This window comes from Heloderma suspectum, chromosome 3 (assembly GCF_057233095.1).
Source record: "Heloderma suspectum isolate Gila_16-S chromosome 3, 16-S_ref, whole genome shotgun sequence".
Lineage (NCBI taxonomy): Eukaryota > Metazoa > Chordata > Lepidosauria > Squamata > Helodermatidae > Heloderma > Heloderma suspectum.
In genome coordinates, this window is record NC_139460.1 from 157,778,165 (window position 1) to 157,802,398 (window position 24,234).

Here is a 24,234-nt window from a genome sequence, read left to right on the forward strand (position 1 = left end):
AGGGGCTAACAGGCAGGAAGACATGTGATACAGGTATGCATTGTCTATACATTCTGAGATGTGACTTTGATGCCTCTAGCACCATAGATGAAGAGACACAGATCAACAGAAGGCCTTATGATGTAAATGGTGTTGTTGGCTTTTCAGTGAATCAACTGGATTTGAAGTGTTTACTGTAGGAATGCAAACTGGGGCTCAAAACATGTGAGACATACAAAGCTGTCAATAGTATTGTTTGAGATGCAAACGGGCAGATTAGCGGAATCCAGACATCTCATGGGTGTTTGATCATCCCCTTTCCCTGGGAAATAGCACTTGGATCTGTTCCCACAGTGATAGGTCTGTTGCAGGAAAACATGGTAAGAGTTGAATCTAGAATCTGCCATCCATAGACTGAAGGGCTTCACTCATGGAAGGTGTCTCTACCCAATTTGGGGGGAATTTCCCCTCTCTGTCCCCACACCATAGCTCACCCCATTCAGCAGGGTCCCTCAGTGTTCTATGTAGCACTTTTGGGGGTTGGAGGGGGTGCCCTGGGGAGGAGGGAGTGCCCTGGGGAGGAGGGAGTCAGGGGAGTCCACTTCTGCCAGACCAGTTGAACATGCCTAAAACTGGATCAAAACCTAACACATTTATTTCATGATATGGGCCCAGTGTTTAACATTGATAGAGTTCCAGCATTTTTCCTGTTGGTCTTGGGAACAGTCTGGGGAAATGCATCTATAAGAGCAGGTGTAGATAAGTGGATAAGATAATCCTAAAGACACGTATTGGGGAGTAAGCCCTATTGAACACAATGACCAGGTTCACACAATCATGGAGGGGGAAATAAGCCACAGTGGTAGTTGTAGGGTTCTAGGTTAACCATAGTTAACCTACAACCATGGTTGTAGGTTAACCATGGTAACAAGCAACCCTCACCAGGTTTGCATGACATGACAAGCCATGCTGGCAGCAGGGAAAAGAAACCACGGTGGCTTATTTCCCCCTCTGTGATTGTGTGAACAGGCCCAGTGAGACTTACTCCCAATTAACATGCATAGGATATGAGCTGGAGCATCCTAGAATTGCCGCCCAGCCACAAATTCATTAGGAGGCCATGGCATGTATCCAAAGTTAGTTTAACTTAAGTCTCTTCATTTTAACGGGTCTACTCAAAGTAGGAGTAACATTGGATTCAAGCCCATAGAAGTCCAGCTCTACAACATGTGGATAAAACTGGCTTTTGATGTAACAGTAGTGTAGGGATTACTGAAATATTACATATGCGTATGAAGTCCTACTCTTTATTTATTAGATTTTATAGCCCACTTTTCAAGGTAAAACCTCACACACAAAGCAAATTACAGCTTATTTTAAAAATACAAAGTACATAATCCAACCCTAACAACAGCATTCAATACATAAATCACTAGAATAATAAGATATCAGAAAACTGGAATAAATGAGTCTTTCAAATCCTCCTAAGGCCAGCAAAGAGGAGGGTATTCTAAAGCTGTACGGCCATTACAGAAAAGGCTGTGGTGCTCTGGATGTTTGAAATGCAGGATATAAATGTTAAGTATGATTCTTACCATGATTCCCTAACAGTGTGTCACTTTAACTGATGGGGATAGGGAGGTCATACCAAAATGATAGGTATGATACATGCTGCCTATGTATCAACTCCTTGAAGTTGATAAATAGGCAGCATTTTACTCCAGTTAAAACTTCCAACATGTTAATAAACCCTCCTTCCTTACCACTACTTGCTGAAGAAGATGCAAAGAGCAGGGAACTCCTCTTCATATGTGATGGCCTTACCCCTAACTTATATCACTTGGGAAATCTATTTCAGTGATAACTTCAGAGATGGTGGAACAGTTCATCCAACCAGACCCCCAAAAGGCACTTCTCTCCATAATCAGGGGGGAAATTTCCACATGGAACTTATTCTGCGATTGCTTGCTGCAGCTAGAACGGATAGCTAAAAACTGGGAACTAGATCTCCAGGGTCTGGTAAATCGTGCTAGTGGATAAGCGGACACCTCATAGTATACCAATGAGAGGTGCCATCAAACTTGACTTATTCTTTAAAATATGGTATCCATATATCACATATCTATACACCTCTAATGGGATCCTTTCCCACAAGATTTTGCCTGCCTCACACTTATTCTTCATTTTGGAAGGACTCCATCACCTGAAAAAAGAACCAAAAAAATAAATACAATAGCGAATTGAAATATGGTTTCAAAATACTTACCCATGCACCTTATACACCTGCCTGTGCCTTCATGATATTTGATGTTGAAACAGGCCCATGATTGTGTGTAGACTCTGTTGTTATGTTACTTCTTTTTTTCACCAGAACACAATAAAAATAGTTGTGAGGGAGAAGAAAGAGGAGGCAAATGACATAACTCAGTCTGTGTGAATCAGAGAAGGAATGGGCCTGCTTTTGAGGCTTTCATATAAAACAGGGATTGGCAGTGTTCATGCTTCCAGGATCTACTTTGTTTTTAACTTGAGCTCCATGATCCACCAACCACGGTCAGATGCAAAATTGAGGGGAGATCAAAGAATGAAGGAAGAGGGTGCCTTTTTGTTTTCAGTAACAGAACTGAGTTCACAGTTCACTCACACAAACATTTTAAGGTGTGGAAGATGCTTTATTGTAGTTGCTGTTATTCAGCCTTTGCAAGTCAAACCCTTGCTGATCTACTACCACAGATCACTCAGAGATCTACCAGTAGATCCCAATCTACCGCCTGCTCACCTCTGATATAAAGCACTAGACAGAAATGCAATACTTATCAGCTTCAAGTTCTAGGCCATTTGCAACCTGGTCTGGAAAACACCTATATTTACTATGTGTGTTTGCATATGCCCTGATCAAAGTCCTCCTCTTTTACTATGTAAAACATGCTTATCTTAATTAGGACTCTGTTCTCAAGTACAGAAAGAATTCTCTCATCCAAAAAAGCAGTCACTACACAAAACGACCAGGATAGGGGTGGGAAGGGAAATTAAAAAAAGATCAAAATTGGCCCTACTATTTGACAAGGTGAAACAGCTGCTTTAGGCAGTGGGTTTTGGGAGCCATTAAGGGCAGCAGAGTGGGAGAGGAAAGATTTGGCCCATTGCCAGTCCATTACAAAGTTCTCCTGTGCAAGCTGCTGTAAAATGGGCGGGAACTGTGAAAAAGACTGTAGTATTCTAGGACAATGTCCCATTCATTTCAATGGGCTGTGCACAGAGATCCTTCTAGTAGATTGTGCTTCTTGTTAGCATGTGGGAAGAGTACTAGTTGGATGTTCTGCCTAAAGCACTAAAATGTTTTGGGCTGGCCCTGAAGAGGATCAAAAGGTATGAGACTTACCTGCAATTGAGCTATAAGGGACGAGATGGTTTCCCCATCCCCATCTTTTCCCCTTCCCCATCTTGTGCATTTATAATGAGAAGTGGTTGTAAACCACTTTGAGATTTTTAAAAAATAGTAAGTGGCATAAAAATGCTTTGAATAAATAAATGCTGTAGATTGTTAGCCATCTGGGCAGAGACTGGGATTGATACAGCACTTAGTAAATTGTTGGAACTATGTACAAAATTAGAAGTAGCTATTTTTAAAAAACTGTTTAGATCCCTAAATGACCACACAGACAATTTTGATCCTTAATGAACCCAATGTATAGTTTAGATCCCTAATGACTGTAGAGGCAATGCAAACAACATAAGAATAATTAATAAAATCCAGAAAAAGAGAAGCTTGCTTACTAATTCCATTGAAATCTAGATGCACCTATATTTCTCAGGTGAGTTTTCAGTTGAACCAACCCATACACCCATGTCTGCCCAGATGCACACATGAATCACTTGCAAGAATTGAGTAAATAAAATAATGTATGGGTGTCCCCATTAATTGTAATGGAGGAATCTGATCAACAGGTGCATCCCTTTGTGCATATAAGGTCAGCCCAGCCCTTTCACTGAAGTGCGTGAAGAAGCTCTTGCAGACATGAGAGTACGGTTAAAGCAGTGGTTAGGTAGATCAACATCTCTTGTGTGTGACAACTGCGGAACTCAAACCTTGATAATCTATCACCCCATTGCAGGAATGGGGAGACACAGTGGGTCAGACAGACAGAAAGCTAGGAATTATTAGTGAAAAACTGAAGCATCCTATCTTTGGGGTACATTTGCTCCAGGTGAATCTGACTGGGAACAACGGGATTGCTCTCTTCCGTAGGATTCTGCTTGCTCCCACAATACTTTGCTTATATTTTTGAAAATAAAAAAGATGATTAGGAAGATTATATATTTCCAGTGCTCTGTTATCCACAGCAAATGAATGCTGACTCTGAAATCCTCACTGCTTAGGGAAATTGGGAGTGCCTAACAGTATTTTAAAAGGTATGTAAACATGGGAGCCTGGCCCTATCAAGATTTCTGTTATATGCTAATTAGGTAGAAGAATTCATTGACAGCAGGCAAGTCAGTTTTGTCAAGTGACTGGAATCTGCCACAGCAATGACAGTTATGTTAACTGAATGCAAAAGACATGTAAGAGAACTGTAGCATCATGATAATTTCCAGTTTACCTCTAAAACATATCTTCTTAAAAAAATAACCCCAATGAATGTTTAATTGGCAGCCATGCCCACAGAAACATACCAACCATGTTCTCATATGCAGCATCAGAGATCCTGAAGGTCAAGGAGTCAATACCTGATTTAGAGGTTTTGCCCCAGTTTCTTTTTCCTGTCAGAGGCTCTGTGCATGTAACCAGCAAAACTGTGACAGTTACAGGTTTTCCAAGCAGAGATATAGAGGTCTGATTCTTGTTTGGTTTCCTGTAATGTTTCCTATGTGGGCTGCCTTTGACAGTGATCCAGAAACTTCAGATGGTCCAAAACAGGGCAGCAAGATTAACTGGGATCAGAAAGTATGATCATACTATGCCAGTGCTTTGTGGCTGCAGTGGCTTCCAGTCTGTTTCCAGGCCCAATTCAAAGTGCTGGCATGAATCTTTAAAGGCTTAAATGGCTTGTGGTTGCCTCCTCTCACATATTCCTACTGAGACCTTAATTTATTCCTTTCCTTTCCTTTCCTTTCCTTTCCTTTCCTTTCCTTTCCTTTCCTTTCCTTTCCCTTCCCTTATTTATTTATTTATTTATTTATTTTCTATACCGCCCAATAGCCAAAGCGCTCTGGGCGTCTCACAACAATTAAAACCAAAAAGCACACAGTAAAGCAATATAAAATATAAAAACATTAAAACCACAATATAACAATACAACCAGAATAAAAACCAGAGTAAAGCCTAGCAGCAATGCAGCGATTTAAAATACAGATTTAAAACAGCAAAGCTAAAAGTCTAGAAAGCTAAAATGCCTGGGAAAATAAAAAGGTCTTCACCTGGTACCAGAAGGAATACAGTGTAGGTGCCAGGCGAACGTCACTAGGAAGCTCATTCCTTTTGAGGTCCTTCTCTGAGCGCCCCTAGCAAATGTGGTGCAGTGGGTGGCTACTAGACAGAGAGTCTTTCCAGAGGTGGCACCCTGGTTGTAGAATGCCCTCCCCCGAGAGGCTCACCAACGCTGTGGTCTTTTTGGCTAGGTGAATTCCCTTTAATTTCCCCAGTTTTTTCAATCTCAAAATCTATCATTGCTTTTTAGATACCTTTAGAGTTTTAAGGTCTGTGGAGTGTTTTATGTTGCTGTTTGCTTTCTGTATAGATGTTATCGTCTATTGCTCATTTTTAGTCTGTTTTAAATTCCATGTTTTGTGGTATTATTTTTGTATTTGATTCAAAATCATAGTTTAGGGATACATGAGCCCACACTTCTTCTTGCTCCCTTTGCTTGCTCCAAATCACTTACTAGCTTGCTGGTTCATGTCAAACCATAGTTCTATCTGTGGTTTCCAATTCTGGATTGGAGGCAAGAGCAAACCAGTAAATAAGTAAGTAAACTGGAGCATGTGAGAGAAGGGAGTATGCAAACCTGAGGCTTGCTCATGTGATCCCTACCATGGATTTCGAGTTATGTCTGAACTAAACTGGAGACAGGAAAACTGTATCTATTGAATTTCTACTTTCCCCTCTGCTATTAAAGCTACAGAATCTGTCAGAAAAAGTGCTCTCTTACAGTGATGCAAATTTTAGTAATTTATAGGAAATGCTGTCCTTTCAGTTGAACTTGCAGTCTTGCCACCAGCAAGATTTATTTCTTATAAAGCAGGATATTAATAAATGTTACCTACAAATATATTATTTCATTCCATGAAGTAAGAGTAATAGGATTGGGGCTTGAATCTCAGTACTTAAAAAGTTATTACATAAAATGAACTCTGAAATAAAATACCAATCTGAGCTTAATAAATTCAAATGTCTTTATTAGCATCATTTAAAAGCATATGGATTGGTGTATGAATTCTGAAATATCACAAACAAAGTCCCACAAGTTCTCTTTAAACTTGTGTTGCAATAACCATATTAAAACAAGAGTTAAAATGCTGCTACAAAAACAGAGCTGCTTAATTAAGATGTTTTTAGACCATGATTATGGTGATCAACATTTCTTTCTTGGAATAATAATCTAGGATGCTTTTTTTTGCTTTGCCTTCTTCGACCACTGTAGTGGAGCTTCATTTATCTGTTTAAAAAAAAGGTATGCATAGCGGAGATAAACAAACTGATAGGCAACAGCAGAGGTGTACAACATCCCTAATACTTCTTCTGCAACCACCTTTTTCTGTCACATACCACCTCCCTGTGACTTCGGAGACTCTCTAATACTAATTACTAATTATTCCCAAAGACTGCTCAGGATGGATCACTACCCACCATTCCCAGTTTACCATATTTCCCTGGCTGGGCCAGGAGCACTCTTGATCTTTATAAATCTCAACACAATAAGCAGAGTTGAGAATAAGGCGCCATGGGGTAGGTCTCTGAGGAAGCAAGGAATCTTTAAAGCCATGCCACAAGATCCACTGAATATCTAAAAGGGGGCTTACTTATTCACAGGCAAAATGAGAAACAAACTTGCTGCAATCCATAGGTACACTAACCACCTTGAATCCACCACCTTCTCTCTTTCTCGCAGGCTGACTGCCTACTCCTAACTGGCAAGTTCCAGCTGATGGTGAGCCTGTGCTCTCCCCTCCCTGATCCTGTCACAGAGGAGGGGCCTCCCTCTTGACAGACAGCTTTTCGGGCCCAGCTGCCTAACCTGCTAGATAACTTTGTTAGAACACATTTGCATGTGTTTGCTCATTTTCTATAATCTAGTTTGCTTGTACTAGTCATGGGAAGAGCCAAAGAACTATGCAAAGCAATGAAGAGTTTAGCTCTGTCTCACGCTCAGCCTCATCTCTGAGATTTCAGCAGGCACTGCCCATACATTTTCAAGCCTATCTTTACAGTCTTTGCGGGCTTCTTCACTCTGAATTTCTTGGTAGTTGGTTGCCAGAATTAAATTGCTAATCACTTGCAAGCCACACATTTAGGAGGTGGGGACAGGGCATGTGATCTCTGTTCCCGTCACTGTGAGTCTACATGAACAAATATGCTCAGAAGCAGGAAGGTTATCAATAACAGTGATGGTTCAAAACCTCCACAAGAAGAAGTGCCCTGTTTCGTTTGAGAGGCTTCCTTCCCACTATTCTCACTGGTAGAAATCTGAACATGGCTGTTAAGCTGTGGGGTGCCACAGGGTTCTATCCTACCCCCCATGCTATTCAGCATCTATATGAAGCCGTTGGGAGAGGTCATTAGGAGTTTTGGCGTGGGGTGTCACCAGCATGCTGATGATACCCAGCTCTATTTCTCCTTATCGTCAGAGTTGGCTGAGGTGGTGAAGGTGCTGGACCAGTGCCTGGAGGCTATAATGGGCTGGATGAGGGCCAATAAATTTAAACTAAATCCTGACAAGACGGAAGCTCTGTGGATTGGTGATTCCCAAGTCCGGGAATTGGGTAAGCAACCTGTGCTAGATGGGGTTGCACTCCCCCGAAGGAGCAGGTGCGTAGCTTGGGAGCACTCCTAGATCCTTCCCTGTCACTGGAGCCCCAGGAGGACTCCGTGGCCTGGAGTACTTGGGGCCGGCTTCAGCTGATCCACCGGCTACGGCCTTTCCTGGACAGGGATAACCTAGCCACAGCAGTACATGCACTGGTAACTTCCCAATTAGACTACTGCAATGCACTTTACGTGGGGCTGCCCTTGAAGACGACTCGGAAGTTGCAGCTAGTGCAAAATGCAGCAGCTAGACTGCTGACCGGAACACCTTATAAAAACCATATAACACCGGTTTTAAAGGAATTACACTGGCTGCCAATACGCTTCTGGTCAGAATTCAAGGTTTTGGTGATGACATTTAAAAGCCTAAGCGGCTTGGATCCTCGATATTTGAGGGAGCGGCTCTCCCTATATATGCCTGCCCGAGGACTGAGATCTCTTGCAGGAGCCTTCCTCTGCGTCCCACCAGTGTGAGACACACACTATGGTGGGACGTGGGGAGGGCCTTCTCTGTTGTGGCACCCCGGATGTGGAATGCCATCCCCTTGGAGGCCCGATTGGTGCAGACATTGGTCTCGTTTCGGCGCCAAGTAAAAATGTGGCTTTTTACCAAAGCCTTTGAGGGCTAAATGCATTCCCTAGCACATTGTTTTAACTGTTTTAGATTTTAACTGGTTTTAGCTTGTTTAATAGTGTAATATGTTTTTAGGTGTTTAAATTATTTATTGTTTTATACTGTTTACATTGATTTTATCTGTATGCTGCCCTGAGATCTTAATGATACAGAGCGGGATAGAAACAAACAAACAAACAAACAAACATGCTTTTAGGCTGCAATCTTTGGGTCCCCTGGGAAGGTGTCCTAGGGGCCATTGGAAAGACCAGAGAGGGAGATCTGCCTTTGCAAGCCTCCCTGTTGTGAGCACGGTAACATCTGCAGCCTTTGCCTCCCCAACATCAGTGCTCCAACCTTGGAGAGGGCAAAAAGGAGGCCTGCTGGGGGCAGATAAGAGGAAGGCTTAGATCCACAGGATACAAAGCCCTTCTGTTCCCCCAAGATGTTCCCAAGACAGCAGCAAAACTACATCACCCCAGGAATCTGAATTATCCAACGGCACCCCAGACTCTGTCTAGGGGCCACAGGATTGCTCCCTCCAAAACCTCCAACAGAATGTAAATTGGTTGTCACATGTCACATTCTATCTAAGAAGTGAAATGCAGTAGAGGCCACCACCTTACAAGGCAGCCTGTTTCACCACTGAGAAGCTTGTAGCATCATTTACTCATTAGTCAAAGAAGCATAATGAAATGTATTAATTGTGACATCCACTCTGTATCCAAGGCACTATTATATTGAACATATTTATTATTTCCTGATCACCTTTGCTATCAATTTTGGCAGGTATTTTCCTCCCACTTTTATTAGTTGTTGCAAATCCATTTCCCATGATTATTTTTTTTGGCCACTCCTAAACACAACTATTTAACTTAAAGAGTTGTTTCATACAGGAAGAATTTCCAGTCATGATTTCAGGTCCAAATAGTTACAACACATGTTAACGTGTGACGAGTGCATCTTATACCATGTGTATATTTGATGGAAACCTGCTGGGATTCCAGGCTATCTGCCATCTGTTCACACAGTGAAATAGACACGGTGTATGCAATTTTCTCATGGAAAACTGTAGGAAATTCCCTTTGTGTGAAGCAGCCCCAATATAAAATATGAGTTCAAGTGACATACCTTTTTCTTTCCATAACAATACAACTTTATTAATAGGCATTTATATGGAGCCATTAGTTACTGGCTAGTCATGGATTCTGTCTTCAGCAGCCAATTACTTCTTGGAAGGAGCTAATATTTCAAGCTAGGAAAGAGTAAGAACTAATAATTGGATTACTCTGCTTAAAAGGTTGCACCTTCCAGAACATTTTGTGGAGTTTTGCTTATTAACAGCCAATGCAATGTAGTGGTTAGACTGTTGGACTTAGATTGGGGACACCAAATCTCCACTCAAAGGAAACCTGTAATTCATACTGGCCACTTGAGCAGACTGCTTAGGGACTCTTAATTGAAAGCCAGTGTGGTGTAGTGGTTACAGTATTGGGGAGACCCGGGTTCCAACCCCCAGTCAGTCATGATGTTCCCTGGATGACCTTAGGTCAGTCACTCTCTCTCAGCCTAGCCTACCTCACAGGGTTGCTGTGGGGATAAAATGGGTGGGAGGACCATATATGCTGTCTTGAGCTCCCTGGTGGAAGGATGCTTTAAACATGTAACTAATTAATAAAAAACAAATGTATTTTTGTCTTACGAAATTCCAAGGCCAACACTGTATCCAACCTCACCGGTTTGTTATGATCTAAACAAAATTCACAGATCTTTAGAAGTTACTGCACTTACAAATAATGTTGGTTTGGGTGCAAACACACTTCCTTCCTCGTGCTCTAAAGGTAAATGGACTGATGGACTAGAAATGGATTTTGCAGGCAGACTTCTATTCTTTTTCTGGGGCAAACTGTCTCCTTGGGGTTTTCCATGAAGACTCATCAACATCTGTTTCATCACAGCAAGTTCCTAAAACAAATAAAAATAAACCAAACCTTAAGACTAATGATAGAATATGCATTTTTTATTCACCAAACCAAACTATGTAAATTGAACCAATCCTGCAAAACAAGGATGGTTATCTTCCTTTCTGGTCTGATTACTTATGTGAAACCACTACATAAAGGAAGTAATAAAACAAAAAGGCACATAACATTTATAGAAATAGAAGCTCATCATTTCTGAAATGCTGTAATAGAAAAAGATTTACAGAGCACTGTTAAGCATCCCACTAGCTCCTTTTCACTTAAGCTGCCATTTCTTTTATAACGATTCTTTTTAAAGGTTTGTTTTGAAAGGGAAGAGCAGGTTGGCTAATCCAATCTGCATGCTTACAAATAACAGTCAGATGGTTGGGATAAGGCAGCACATATTACAAGGGCAGATATATATCCCAGAAAAGAAGGGAGGGTACACCCAGGAGAAAAACAGTGCAAAAATTAAAAGTACAAAGAAGTGTAAAGGAGATGAGCCTCTCTCTCTGATACAGAAAAGCCATTTCTGAGAAAATTCTGGGAACATTCAGAAGTACAGTAGCAAGAATGTAGTCCACAGCAGAAATTCTATCCTTATTAAATACATTACTAGGTCAAGAAAGACAAACTTTCATGGCTTCTTTAGCCCCCACACACAAAATGTGGAGTGTATGGTAACATATTTCATGGCATCACCTTAAGGCCTAATTTTATAACATACCTACAGTAATCATACATTTAACTCACAGTACAATGTTGTCTTCTGTTGGGGCCTAGAAAATGCTTTTTATTTATTACATTTATCCTCACAACAACCTTGTGAGGTAGGTTAGACTGATCCATGGTCATCCTGCGAACCTCATGGCTGAGTCATCATTTGAACCCAGATCTTCCTTCCGCAGGGGCCGGCATCAAGGGCCCACACCGCAGCAGCTGAGAAGACCCTCTTGGACTTGCTCCTCCTCTTCACCACTGCAACTTGCTTGTTCACTTGCCTCTCCCTCTGGCCTGGACAACCGCAGTGGTGGTGAGGAGGAGCGTTAGATGCCACTGCCTACTTGCTCATTGGCTCTCTGCCTTTCAAGCAAATAAGTGGTAGCAATGGTGAGAAAGAGGAATAGCAATAGCAGCTGGTGTCTTGCCCAAGGGCCCTCCAAAATCTGAAGCTGGCAATGTCCTTCTGCGTCTTCCTACTTCCCTATTTTTTTCATCATTCATGGGAGCAGCCATTACAAAGTTTCTTGTAACTCTGCAAGCTTTTAGACAAGCAGAGCTGTGGTGACAAATATAGTGAATATATTATGGGTGTGTCCAGTTAATACAATAATTCCCAACCTCTGTGCTGGGGCACACTCATGTGCTGCAATGAATTAGTTAAATGTTAAAGACATCAGTGGGTGCACTGCATTTCCGTCTGGTGTCTGCTGCAAAAGAACTGTGAGTGTGACATGGGAAATGTATTAAAGACTCACATGAGCACAAGGTCTCTTCCCATGGAGGAGGTTGCCTGCTGTGTCTCTGCATGATTTACTGCTCTGGTTTTGCCTCTTCCCAATCAGCTTTTGTTGGAGGTAGGTCATTCTGCTCTATCTCCATTAGGTATGACTGGATCAACTGCTCATCTAATCATCCCCAATGTAAAGACACAGCAGATTTCACCACCTGCATGAGGCAGCTGTCATTTGCATTTCTGCATGAGTCACTGCTCTGGGCTAGCCTCCTTTCATTCAGGAGATTTGTTCAGAAAAGTGATTCCGATGGAAATATACTGGGTGGATAATCCTAACTTTTTCATACTCAAAAAAGTACACACTTTTAAGTGTGAGAATGAAGCATGCCTTTAATTCCAGTTTTGAAAAAAAGTGCTTTCCCTTATCAGAAGTTGGGAAATAGTAAGTTAACAGAACCATTCAGGCACGAGGGCTCAAGTCTGGGGTTCAGTCTGTCATTTCCCATCTCTGGAGATAATATTTGTCCATTTTACAATGATTTGGTCTTCAGGGAAACATAAGGAGGTCTGGATTTGTCATGCAACATCGGTGTCTGAAATGAACATTTACAGTTTAATGTCAGAAGATGGCAAACAAGGAGATCTCTGCTGTTGTAGGAGAACGTACGTTAACAGATGGCTTAATTTTGATCTGAGTTTCACACTGATTCACACATTGCTTTAGTTACAATAAGGAAAATGTGCCTTGAAGGATGAAAGCATGCCATTCCTCATTCACTATTGCTTATAAGCAGTTCTATAATACCATAGGATGTAAATTCTTTTGTCCAAAAGGTAAAAATAGGCAGGCTTTGTTGTAGCGATGATTACGTCTACTAAATTAATGCCCAATATTTCAGTTATGAGCTCCTCATGCTACCACCCCAAACCCTAAAGCACACCAAACCACTTCATCCACTGGGTGCATTCTTCTTATTGCCCAGTCATTTAATATTGTAACTATTTGCATAATTCAGCCATGTGCAGTGGCATGTCAAAACAGCTCAACTGCACAGCAGCTGTTTCAAAGGACTGCATAACTGATACCAACATGTTGCTGAAAGTTGTAAACTCTGCAAAGATGTTGCCAAAGCAATGCATAGACAAAATGTCTTGATTAAAATAACCTGGACAATTATATTACAAGCACATACTTCATCTTTAAGGGACCAAAGTTGCAATCCAAAGCGTACCTACTACTTGGAAGCTATAGAAATCAATAGAACTTTCAAATATGTTTAGGACTGGGATGCAAGCAATGTTTTTTTTATTAGCAACCACTGCTAATGAATACAACTTTGTTGCACCTTATACTGACTGAAGAGATGTTGAAATTATACTCCCAAAATGACAATAGTAAGCAATTCTCAGGCTGATAAAGAGTTTAGTTTCAGAGAAGACAAAGCAATCTTTTAGTAGTTATTTGGTCATCATATCTCCTGGAGAGAGGCCAGCTCTCAGGCAGCAGAGAGAAACTGGCCTATTAGGAAATCAGCTTAACCTTCCTAGGTCTTTGTAAACCAGCGTAGCCTTGTATGAGACATAAAGGTCTTAATTTCCACCACAGAATCTGAGTAAATAATATTTGAGAAAATAAGAGTGGTTTCCATGTGTTTATTTTTTTTAATGCTTTTTTATAAAAACACTGAAAATTGTAACCTATTCTTTCACACATCATTTAAGAGATCTGGTTCACACATAATGACAACCCAGGATATGGGTTATTGCCCTACCCAGAGTTTACCCATGATTAGTCTGCCAGATGATTGTGCAAACTGCAGGTTATTTTTTCAGTTCCTGGGTTGCTGGATTCCCTCTTTCTTTGCCCACTCTCTCCCTGCATCCCAATGCCTTTGTGGTACTGTAGTACTAGCATGCAGAGTGGCTGTTTTTTTTTTAAACCACTCTTGCCCACCACCTCTGTAGCCTGGTGAAACAACCCATGGTTCTGGATTCGGATGTAATGACAACCCAACAACAAACCATGGGTTATCTCTCTGGATTATTCCTGGTTAACAACACATAGTTCTGCATTTGCATGTAATGATAACCCAGGATTCAACAACCCATACTCAACCCATAGGCTGTCGTTATGTGCGAACCAGGTCAAGGTCTTGTAGAAAACAAACTTCTAGCCCATGTCTTCCAGAAGTGCATTGGATGTAAAACTTTTATTAAAATTAACTTTTGATGGCCAAGAATAGGTGGGTTAAGGCAATGTACAGTTAAATAATTTTAACTGGGGGCTTTATGATGAGCGTATTGTCACCCACCTCAGCCCTTATAGGGTGAAATATAAATTGAATGAACACACAAAACAAGCTCAGTTCCTACACATTCAAAGGCCCCATTTGTGCTTAACAAGAAGCCACTGTATCTCCCCACGAGGCTTCTCACTGCAGTGGTGGCTGCCATTTCGAATATTCGAGTTGCACTGGGGGTGCACTGTAGTTTGTTGTTATGTGCAAGCCTGATGAGGGTAGGTTGTGGGGCGGTTGACAAGCCACCCTCAGCCCTAAAACAACCCACCCTCACCATGTTTGCATATAACGACAAGCTACAGTGTGCCCCCACCAGGGCTCAAATATTCAAAATGGCAGCTCCCGCCGTGATGAGAAGCCCCATGGGGAAAATTCACCCACTGTGGCTTCCTGTTATGTGTGAATCAGGTCAAAGAGTCTTGTGACACCTTAAAGATGAACAGATACGTTGTAAGGTAAGGTGTGGGGTACCAGAATTCACTTCATCAAATGCTTGCATTGTTATTGTCTGTTAGCAGGACATAGGGATAGGCGAATCTGTCAAGTTCAATTTCGCTCAAGTTCTTTTTTTTCCAAAGCTAGGTTCATCTCATCCTAAACTGTGATTTTTTTTTTAGTCCGCATGAAAATTTGAATGTATATTTCTCTGCATTTTTTAAAAATATGCATTTTGGGGGATGCTTTTCCCCCAAACATATGCATTTTATGCATATTTGTTTTTGCAAACTGCATTGCAAACTTTGGATATGTATGGATTTTCATGGCAAATTGCATTCCAGTTCATGTTTAGGTTTGGGAAGTGCAAATTTGGTCAGTTTGCATTGAAATGCAAACCGAACTAATTTCTTGCCCATTCCTAGCAGGTCATGTGGTGTACCTGAGAGAGAGGAGGGGGATGGGGATAAACATCAATGAAAAGCAAGAAATACTGTCGGTGACATCAGCTGGTGATAGCTGTGTGAAACAACGTGACCATTCCCTACAGCAGTAATCGGTGATAACCCAATCATCCCAGCTTTGTTATGTTAATTGACACCTGTAGTATAATCCACATATTGGTGACCTGGCACTCTAAGTCCCTGGATGACATTTCCTAGCAGTATCATGTAGATGTAAAACAGCAGGGAGGGGGGTGAGTGGAGATCGGAATGGAACCCTGTAGAATAGCACAGACATTGACTAAAGTGTTGCACAGGAGCCCCTAAGCACCACCTTCTGGAACTGCCTTCCAAGGACTGGAACCAGTACAAAACAGTGTCATGAAGTCCCATGCCAACCAGGTGGTTGAGAAGGACAATGTGATTGGTTGAATTAAAAATCACTGACCAAATTATTAGGATGGGGTGAAAGAAATGGCTTTATTGCTGGAATAAACCTAGCCTTAGGCTGGGTGAAGACAGTTTATACAAAGTTTTGATGGATGCATTTTTTCCATGTTATTTTCATGGACTAACTGTTAAAATAATTTTAAAATCTGTTCACCCCTCCCTGCCACCCCTAGAACTATCCTTACAAAAAATGTTTAATTGTTGTTTTTCAGTACTTTTAGAAAAAGCTAAATTTGGTGGTGGCTTAACCTTGGTCTGATGTTTTCACCCCATGCTAAATTGTCTTCCTACTCTACCAAGTACACTGAGTTGGCTGAGTCAGTAAGGAAGTCCATAGGAGACACCAAGGTTACAAAGAGTAAAAGTCCATTTCAGTAGAAGCAAACAGGAAAAGTAAAGACATTCTCTTACTGGCTGCAGTGATGACCACAGGAGGGGGCTATGTTAGTTAGTTTCCTTGCCTCCCCTCCCTCTCACGGTGTAGGCTGAAGACTGTGCAGTAAGGGATGCACTCACTCCACTGTCCAGTTCTCAGCATAGATCGTCTACCACAGTGACCAAAGCTGTCTCTGTCCCATACCCAGGCCTGAAGTTGGATTTAAATGGATGTAATCAGACGAATATTTTTTGGTCAAATACAAAATAAATGAAAATACAGTGCATTCCCTTCACTTGATCTTAATTTGTCCTATACAATAGATGAGCACTCTAAGCATTAGGGCAGAACTAAATGTTATAAGGTTTGCTTCCAGTGGCAACTGGTGCCCACTGGCATTGGTTGGGTGGAAAGCAGGGTCAGCAGAGGCAGAGTCAAGAGGGTCAGAAGAGGTGGAATCATCTTTTGAATCCCCAGCAGCCCATACCACAGAAAGGGGAAACTGAAGCACAACAGCTTTAAGATCATGAGTGGACTTGATAGGAAAGAGGAAGTGGAGTAAGAAAGCATGGCATGCTGCTGTGTTGCTGTGCCACAACAGTTTTTAAAAACCTAGTTCATGAATCAGATTAAAGACTGGGCAAGCGGGTCACCACCCTCCTGGCCCCTAATTCTGTGTTGCTTCTGTTTGCCTCATACTGCTAATGCAGCTCCCCTGATCTGCAAGGAGAATCAGTGGATGGGGGAAGTACTTAATCCACTTCTCCCTGCAAATGTCCCCCAGTCATTTTTTATTTGTTTATCCTCCAGCTGAGCTCTATGACTGGAAATAAGCCATTCATATCTTATCGCCAGGTTGGAGGGAGGGGAAATGGGCAGATAAAGATTTGTAGGGAAGTATGGGCATGGGAAAGGTTAAGCATTGCTCTCACTGAATCTTTCCTACAAATGCCTCTCCGGCTTCTGCATTTGTATTAATACACAGGATCTGGAACATGCTTGCTAACATAATATACAGTTCCACCCTTAGTCAATGTGCTACTTGTATCCATTTCCTATCAGTTTTCATTTGACATAAACTACTACCTTTGTTATGAACGGACATTATGAGCAGAGTGCACCTTGGGATTAATTTCTTTGAAATATTTTAAGGGAGACATTTTGTTTATAGAATGTCAGGGGTTGGGTGAGGTGATAGAGCCAGGGATTTGAGCTGGAAAAAGTGGGGAAACCAGAGCCTGAAGTGCGGCAGGCAGAAGGTACTACTCTGCTGACAAGGGAAGTGCAGAAGTTCAAGCTGCCAGTATTTATACCAGGCCTGGCCAACTCAAAGGCTTCATGCTGCCCATCAGTTTCAGAGGTTATTGTTGTATATGCTTTCCTTGTTCATTTCTGTACCTGAAGACGGCTCTGAGGCCTGACCAAACATAGTATCAGAGAATTCTCTAGCTAGGCTCCAGTCTCACTCCATGAACTGGTCCTAGAGACTCTGACACGGGCCCAGTTTGCATGTCACACTGCAATTCCTGGGTTGCTTAACCCAGTCCGGGGATAAGCAAAACAATGAGCATGCTGCCTCCTGCATGCTTGTTTCCACTTTTAATTCCACAATTGCCCATGGTTTGTTGTTGGGTTAACGCTGGGTTGTTTAACCCATATGCAACTCAGAGTTTCCAGGCTCATATGTCATGGGGCATTCCTGGGTTGTTAACAGAAAGTGGAAATGATGAGAACATGAGTGACAGTGCACTTGTTGCTTTGCTTGTCCCTGGCAATTGCTGGGTTAAATAACCCAGGAATCGCCGTGTGATGTGCAAACCGGGTCTATAATTCTGAAATTAATCTAATAGGCTGTAGAGGAGGATATTGCAGAGTCATGTACATCAGTCTCAGTAGTGAAAGTTGGGTGACCCCCTTTTAAGAAGAGCACACAGCAGAGGCTGAGAACAATTGACACTGTTTTGCACATGGAAGTCGATCACCACCACAGTGCACATTTACAGAAAAAACAAGGTGCCTTATTCTGTGAGCTGAGGCAGGCAATCTTTTGTAAACCTTGTATGTGTAGTGTAGTCAGAATGCTGACATGACAATTTTCAGAAAAAAGTGCATACATACTTGTAGGACACGGCTAATGGGTATGTTCTACTTCTGTGATGCTTTAAAGCTTTTCAGTGCAGTGGTTAGAATCTAAAGAAGTGCATAACTAATTCCGCATGGCCATGGGGGCTTTGGACTTGTGTTTCTTGAATAGCAGTCCTTCATGCCAAGTTGCAAAATGCTGTTGTAATTGAAGGGACCTTAAAAAGGGGGGGGGGGCTCTTGGTTCAATGACAGAAAGTGTACCTGAGTGGGTCTAAAGTAGCACATGAGAACATAAGAACAGCCCTGCTGGATCAGACCAAGGGTCTATCTAGTCTAGCATTCTGTTCACACAGTGGCCAACCAGCTATTAACCAGGAACCCACAAGCAGGACATTAGCACAACAGCACCCTCCCACTCATGTTCCCCAGTAACTGTACATAGGCTCACTGCCTCTGGTACTGGAGGTAGCACAGAGCCCTCAGGCCTAGTAGCCATTGATAGCCTTTTCCTCCAGGAATTTGTCTAACCCCCTTTTAAAGCCATCCCAATTGGTGGCCATCACTACATCCTGTGGTAGCGAATTCCATAGTTTAACTATGTGCTGTGTGAAGAAGTACTTCCTTTTATCTGTCCTGAATCTCCCACCAATCAGCTTCATGGGATGACCCTGGGTTCTAGAATTTTGAGAGAGGGAGAAAAATGTCTCCCTATCCACATTCTCCACACCATGCACAATTTTGTAGACCTCTATCATGTCTCCCCTTACCCTCCTTTTTTCCAAGCTAGATGGAAAATGGAGATGCTCCAGTCCCTTGATCATTTTAGTTGCCCTCCTCTGCACTTTTTCCAGCTCTGCACTATCTTTTTTTTTTAGGTGTGGAGACCAGAACTGTACACAATATTCCAAGTGTGGTCACACCGTAATTTTTTTATGAGGGCAGTATGATATTGGCAATTTTATTCTCAATTCCTTTTCTAATTATGCCCAACATGGAGTTTGCCTTTTTTACAGCAGCCGCACACTAGGGTGACATTTTTATCAAGCTATCCACTACAACCCCAAGATCTCTTTCTTGGTCAGTCACTGCTAGTGCAGATCCCATCAGGTTATATTTGAAGTTGGGATTTTTTGCCCCAATGTACATCACTTTACACTTGCCAACATTGAACCGCATTTGCCGTTTAGATGCCCATTCTCCGAGTTTGGAGAGATCGTTTTGGAGCTCTTCACAATTCCTTTTTGTTTTAACCACCTTAAATAATTGTTTTAACCACCCTAAATAATTTGGTGTCATCTGCAAACTTGGCCACTTCACTGCTCACTCCTAATTCCAGATAATTTATGAAAAGGTTGAAAATAATTGGTCCTAATACAGATCCCTGTGGGACCCCACTGTTTACTTCCCTCCATTGGGAGAATTTACGATTTATTCCTACTCTCTGCCTTCTATTCTTTAACCAGTTACTGATCGATAAGAGGCCCTGTCCTCTTATTCCATTACTGCTAAGTTTGCTCAGGAGCCTTTGGTGAGGGACTTGTGAAAAGCTCAGTGGATCCCAGCCACTGAACATATCCCAAATTACTTCTACAATCTCAACACCTTTATTTTTTATAATATTTTCACGATGCTGCATTAAAGAAATAAATAGAAGTGTATACTGTGTTCTCTATTTTCCTATAGGGAAAGGTAAGAAAGATTATATGTGTTTATATTATAATTCAATGATTTAAAAAAACCTGCTGATTTTAAGACCAGAGTTACGGCTATCTCATATTGGTTCAAGCTCCATAAACCCAGGAAATTGGAAGGTAAGGCTAATGCCTTAACAGATGTGCCCCATGATCAGTGATGATGTTGTGCAATGTCAACCCACACACTTCCTAGGTTTTTCAGGCCCAAACCCAGATGGGGAGGATGGAGTGTCTGGGACCAGCAAAGATGCTCCATATTGTCCTAGTCCTGTATTGGTTTATGAAGCATCTGAACTTAACTGTATTGCTAGAGGAATCCTCCTCTGAGTTGATCCATACCTGTTATTGCTTGTAAGCAAGCACAATTTGTGACATTGCACAACATCATTACTAATCACGGAGTATGTCTGTTAAGGCATCATCCGTCTTAGCTTAGCTTCCAATTTCCTGGCTTTGTGGAACTTAAGCCAACATGAGATAGCCTTAACTCTGGTTTAAATCAGCAGGTTTTTTGATCACTGAATTCCCCTGGTTTGTAAAAAAAGAAATTTATCACTAGTGTTCTGAAAAAATAACAACACAAACAAGTGATTAACTGAGTAGATATGCACAAATGGCTAGATATGTTCAGAATAGCTTATTTTTGAGTAAAGCTCCACAGGATTCTAGCTTAGCTTTTTCCTTTCCCTCCCTCTCTTCACCAGTGATTTGTCAATCAGTGAGAGTGATTCTCTCAGCCTTCAAAATTACCTCACTCTTATCTCAGTTGACAATTTCCTGTTACTGCTCCTGCACTGTCAGAATGCTGACGGGAACACTAGGATTCCTCTCAAAACACTGGAGTACTCACAGCATTCACACTTCAGTCAAACTGAGCATGCCAGACATAACTTTGCCAGCAGTTGCTGCCATAGGCTTTCATGGGGCAGAACAACCTTGTTAACTTTTAAACTGCTGCTCAGAATTTCACCAAACCAATGAAAGGTACACCTCCTTGAAAAGCCTGAATAAAGTATATCACTAGTTTCTCCCAGGATATGAAATAAATATATATGCCAAGCTGCAGCTTCAAGTAAAAAGTACAAATGTGTCAATTTTCAACACTTTTTAACTTGCTGTATCTGTGGCAATTTATATAAGATCAGTTTAAAATTGTGCGCAATTATAGACCTCATCAGGTAGATTATGGATGCGAGGTTTCAAGATATCAATTCAACAGGTGTCATTTTTCTAAGCAGTAGAGTTTTGAGGCTTATAATGGTGGAATCTTTTTGTTGTTGTTGTTGCAATTCACCTTAACTAAAGGGACATTCCTGTCATGTGCCATTTTAATATGTAAATGTTTTCCTAGCTAAAGAGGTACTCTGTAAAACTCAGAAGCTTGCTACTCTGTCTATATAACTGGTTTATCAAGGAGCCTATATCTGAGCCAATTTCAGTCTTCTCTGACATTTAAGTCATGTGGCCAGAACAAACTCAATTTGTACCAAAACTATTTTCTCCTTAGTTTTAATTTCTCAGTTACAATCTCTCAGTTACAAAAGCATGATTTTGGGATGGAAGTATACAGGAAATAATTCCTTTAGAAAAGAAACCCTGTCCAAAATGTTTGCAGGCATGTCTATTTCAGTTAAGTACTGCTGGCTATTTTTGTGGTTTGTAAATATATTTCCATTCAGATTTTATAGGTGATGTCAAACTATGATAATATGCAGGAAAATTAAAAGATTTACACAGCTGGATAGCTACTGCAACATGGTTGGAAGATTCATGGTCAACACAGGGAAAATGGATATAATTAAGTACCTTGTAAATATTTGGATGATCTTACTGCCAACTATTTCCTGCTAACATCCCTACATTTAGAAATAAATAAAATAAGCAAGCAAGCAAGCAAGCAAGCATGCCTCTCTCCAAAGTGCTTTTCTTATAATGTGCTTGCCAGTTCAGTCTTGCAGTCCAAATAAACAAAATGAATTTTGCCTATGTTTTGTTGAACAGTCTCCTCTAAATCAAAACCTGAGGTGCTTACACTGCTTCCCTATGAATTTACATTACAATAAACCTTGCTTATTTTTGTAGGATATGCAAACTATGTTTCCTGAAAGCCGAATTACATTCAGCACATGTTTATTTTATATGACACAATAAAAGAAAATAGAGTTCTTTGGGGGAAAACTTCTAGCAGAAACCAGCAAGTTATTCAAAAGTACCTCCTCCTGTCTACAAAATGTCTGCATGAATGGGTCCATTTGTTAAAAGCTTCCAGGTGTTATGAATTCAGCAGCTTTTTTGTATTCACATTCAAGGGATATAAAAACACAATAGATAACAAACCAAAAAGCAAACCAAAAAAAGAGAAGTGCTGATAAAACAGCACAGTAGGAACCTAGAAATGTCTTGACAATCACTTAACAGTGTAATTGTTGCTTGCTTCTCTAAGCTTCAGATGAGAATAGCTCCAGGGCTTACTTGTGATACAGAAATGTCCCTGTAATCTACTGGGAAAAAAAACCCATAGAACATTAATAGAAACTAGGATCTCAGAACAGTAACGTAGCAGAAGAAAAATGATAATTACCTTGTGGCTGAATGTTTAAAAGAACTAAGCATTGTTCATCAGCAATTTTGTTTTTAGAAGACTGAAACAGGTTATAGCACACATAGAAAGAGGAAAAAGAAATTCTCCTGAAAAGCTTGATTCTGAAATTGCCGTATATATTTAAAAAAATAGAAGGAAGGAAGGAACTTGGTTGAAGACAGTTTAACCAAAGAAGTCTGTTTTCAACTTTTTCTTTTAATTACCATAGAAATATGTGTGCTGTCTCCTGACTAAGCAGAAAACCAATCATAATAACCTCAAGAGCTGGAGAGCAACGCTTCAGCTGCAACAGGCCTCTGAACATTCCTCCACTTTAGAAATTTTCATCAATTTAATCATGGGTGAGACGAATGCTAACCACTCCCTGGTAATAAATGGAGAGACATTTATAGAAGGAAAGTTCTCCATATGTCACATGATCTCAGTATCAGAAGAGATAAGCCAGAGGCTTTTTAAGGAGGCATGCAATTTATGAGACTGAATAATCAAATCACAGACTTGGTAGCCGTCAACAGAACAAAAGTCACAGATCAAGTGAGACAGCACCATTCATTGCAGGGGTGGGAAACCTCTTTCAGCCTAAGAAGCAAATTCAATTTCAGAGAAGCTCTCCGAGGCTGCACTCCAAGGGTGGGCGGGGCCAAAAGAAAAACGCCAGCCTATTCTAGCTGAAAGCTCTTACTGCCAATCAGTAAGCCTTAGGAGAGGCATTTCAACCTTTTAGAATAGAGGGAAAACTGCACAAAAGTTGAGAAACCACCAAACGATCAGTAGTTGGGGGAAAAGAGGTGGAGCCAGAGGAAGGGATGGGGGCTTCTGGAGAACCTCAGCAGGGCCTGAGGTTCCCCACCCCTGATTTACGGTGTTCAAAATGCAATGTGCAAACATTAGAGATCCACAGGGCTTTTAATCAGGCTGGATACTCAAGGGGTGGGGGAAAGAGGGGGAATCCACAAAGCTAAAATAGTTTGAGTACTGGCACAACACTTGGTTCAGTTCACTCCTGTCTGCATCTCCGCCCCACCCCCCTGAAGCTTTTAAGATGGAAGGAAGATGTATTCCCAGTCTTAAGGCCATTATATAAAGAAGCATGTAGTAAAAATACTCCTGGATCATATTTCTTTGGACTGCAGCTGAGGTGTTATATGTTTGGATGCTTTTTCACCCCAAAGACATCTCCCTACGCATAGAAAAACAGTAAATCAGAGATGAGGCTAAGGCAGCTGAACCCTTCTGCCTCGTTTGCAAGCAGGAACATTTTAGAGGGGAAGATGATTGAAATGTGTAGTCCCCCATCTTATGTTGTATAGTTCAGCAGAAAGTTTGATTCTACTGCATGTATAAACTGGTCCTCAATTAGCTTAGGTCAATCCACATACTTTCAAAATTAATCTCTAGTACTCCAGTAAAATATATGACTTTTATATTATGCCATTCTCTGCCTGCCAAGGATTCTACAAACTTTGAAGAGTACTGGAAACAGTCATGTCTTCCTATTGTGTGTGTGTGTGTGTGTGTGTGTTGAAGAGAGCAGGTTCTCCATGACTGATTTGCCCAAGGAGGTCTTTGAGTTACGTGGAAGTTTAGCACATCGTCTGGCCTGCTGCAAAAGGATCCAGTTCTCAGGAATCCAGACCGCATCCCTCCCAAGCCATTGCAATCGTATGTTTTCCTTGTTGCTGTTCTTTGTAAGTGCTGGGCTGTAGTGATTTTTGGAGCTTCTAATGCAATTGCTATGTAATTCTTTTAGGCAGTGCTGATATAGTGCTGTTTCACAAGGTCTGGAGGCATATAGGATACAGAAGAAGGTGCAG

General features: G+C 41.3%; 1 protein-coding gene across 4 annotated transcripts in view; it reads right to left on the reverse strand.

Annotated features, from left to right (window-relative positions):
• Positions 1-2,142: 2,142 nt before the first annotated feature.
• Positions 2,143-24,234, reverse strand: part of PIBF1 (progesterone immunomodulatory binding factor 1) — a 148,050-nt gene continuing 125,958 nt past the window's right edge. For 3 of the 4 annotated variants that reach the window (XM_084844844.1, XM_084844846.1, XM_084844847.1), the window contains exons 17-18: positions 10,407-10,580; positions 6,349-6,635 (exon numbers count right to left, since the gene is read on the reverse strand). In XM_084844844.1, the coding sequence (XP_084700970.1) occupies positions 6,579-6,635; positions 10,407-10,580 (231 nt within the window). In that variant the 3' untranslated portion in view covers positions 6,349-6,578. Of the gene's footprint in view, positions 2,183-6,348; positions 6,636-10,406; positions 10,581-24,234 lie in introns of those variants that run through there. The other variant, XM_084844848.1, reaches the window with a different exon arrangement.